The sequence below is a fragment of the Charadrius vociferus genome, unplaced genomic scaffold, assembly GCF_000708025.1.
Source record: "Charadrius vociferus isolate BGI_N301 unplaced genomic scaffold, ASM70802v2 scaffold41, whole genome shotgun sequence".
Taxonomy (NCBI): domain Eukaryota; kingdom Metazoa; phylum Chordata; class Aves; order Charadriiformes; family Charadriidae; genus Charadrius; species Charadrius vociferus.
The window spans coordinates 1297244-1297615 of record NW_009647013.1 but is presented as its reverse complement, the minus strand read 5'-3'; the positions used below and the strand labels follow the sequence as shown (position 1 = coordinate 1297615).

Sequence of the window (372 nt, the reverse complement as noted above, 5' to 3'; positions counted from 1 at the left end):
CCCCACCCACCCCCCCCGCAGCCCTCCAGCTCGCCCCGCCGTGGCCGGCTCCCTCACTTACCTATCGCCTTCTTCAGCGTCTCGTACGTGATCTCTTCCGCCGGTGCTCTCTGAAGGAAGGGGGGGAAAAAAGCAAGATGAGGCTCAACGCACAGCACAGGACACCGTGCTGGGATCACAAAGCATTTGACACCGTCCCACACGATGTCCTGGTCTCTAAATTGGAGAGACATGGATTCGACAAATGGACCACTCTGTGGATAAAGAACTGGATGCACAGTCGCACTCAAAGAGTTGCGGTCAACGGCTCCATGTCCAAGTGGAGAGCAGTGACGAGTGGCGTTCCTCAGGGGTTGGTACTGGGACCTGTAC

The 372-nt window shown here is 57.8% G+C and overlaps 1 protein-coding gene across 1 annotated transcript in view; it reads right to left on the bottom strand.

The window, feature by feature from the left end:
* EFR3B (EFR3 homolog B (S. cerevisiae)) overlaps nucleotides 1-372 on the bottom strand; it is a 64411-nt gene that overhangs the window by 1820 nt on the left and 62219 nt on the right. Inside the window, exon 22 of the mRNA XM_009895463.1 lies at nucleotides 63-110. Coding sequence (XP_009893765.1) covers nucleotides 63-110 — 48 coding nt within the window. The remainder of the gene's footprint in view (nucleotides 1-62; nucleotides 111-372) is intronic.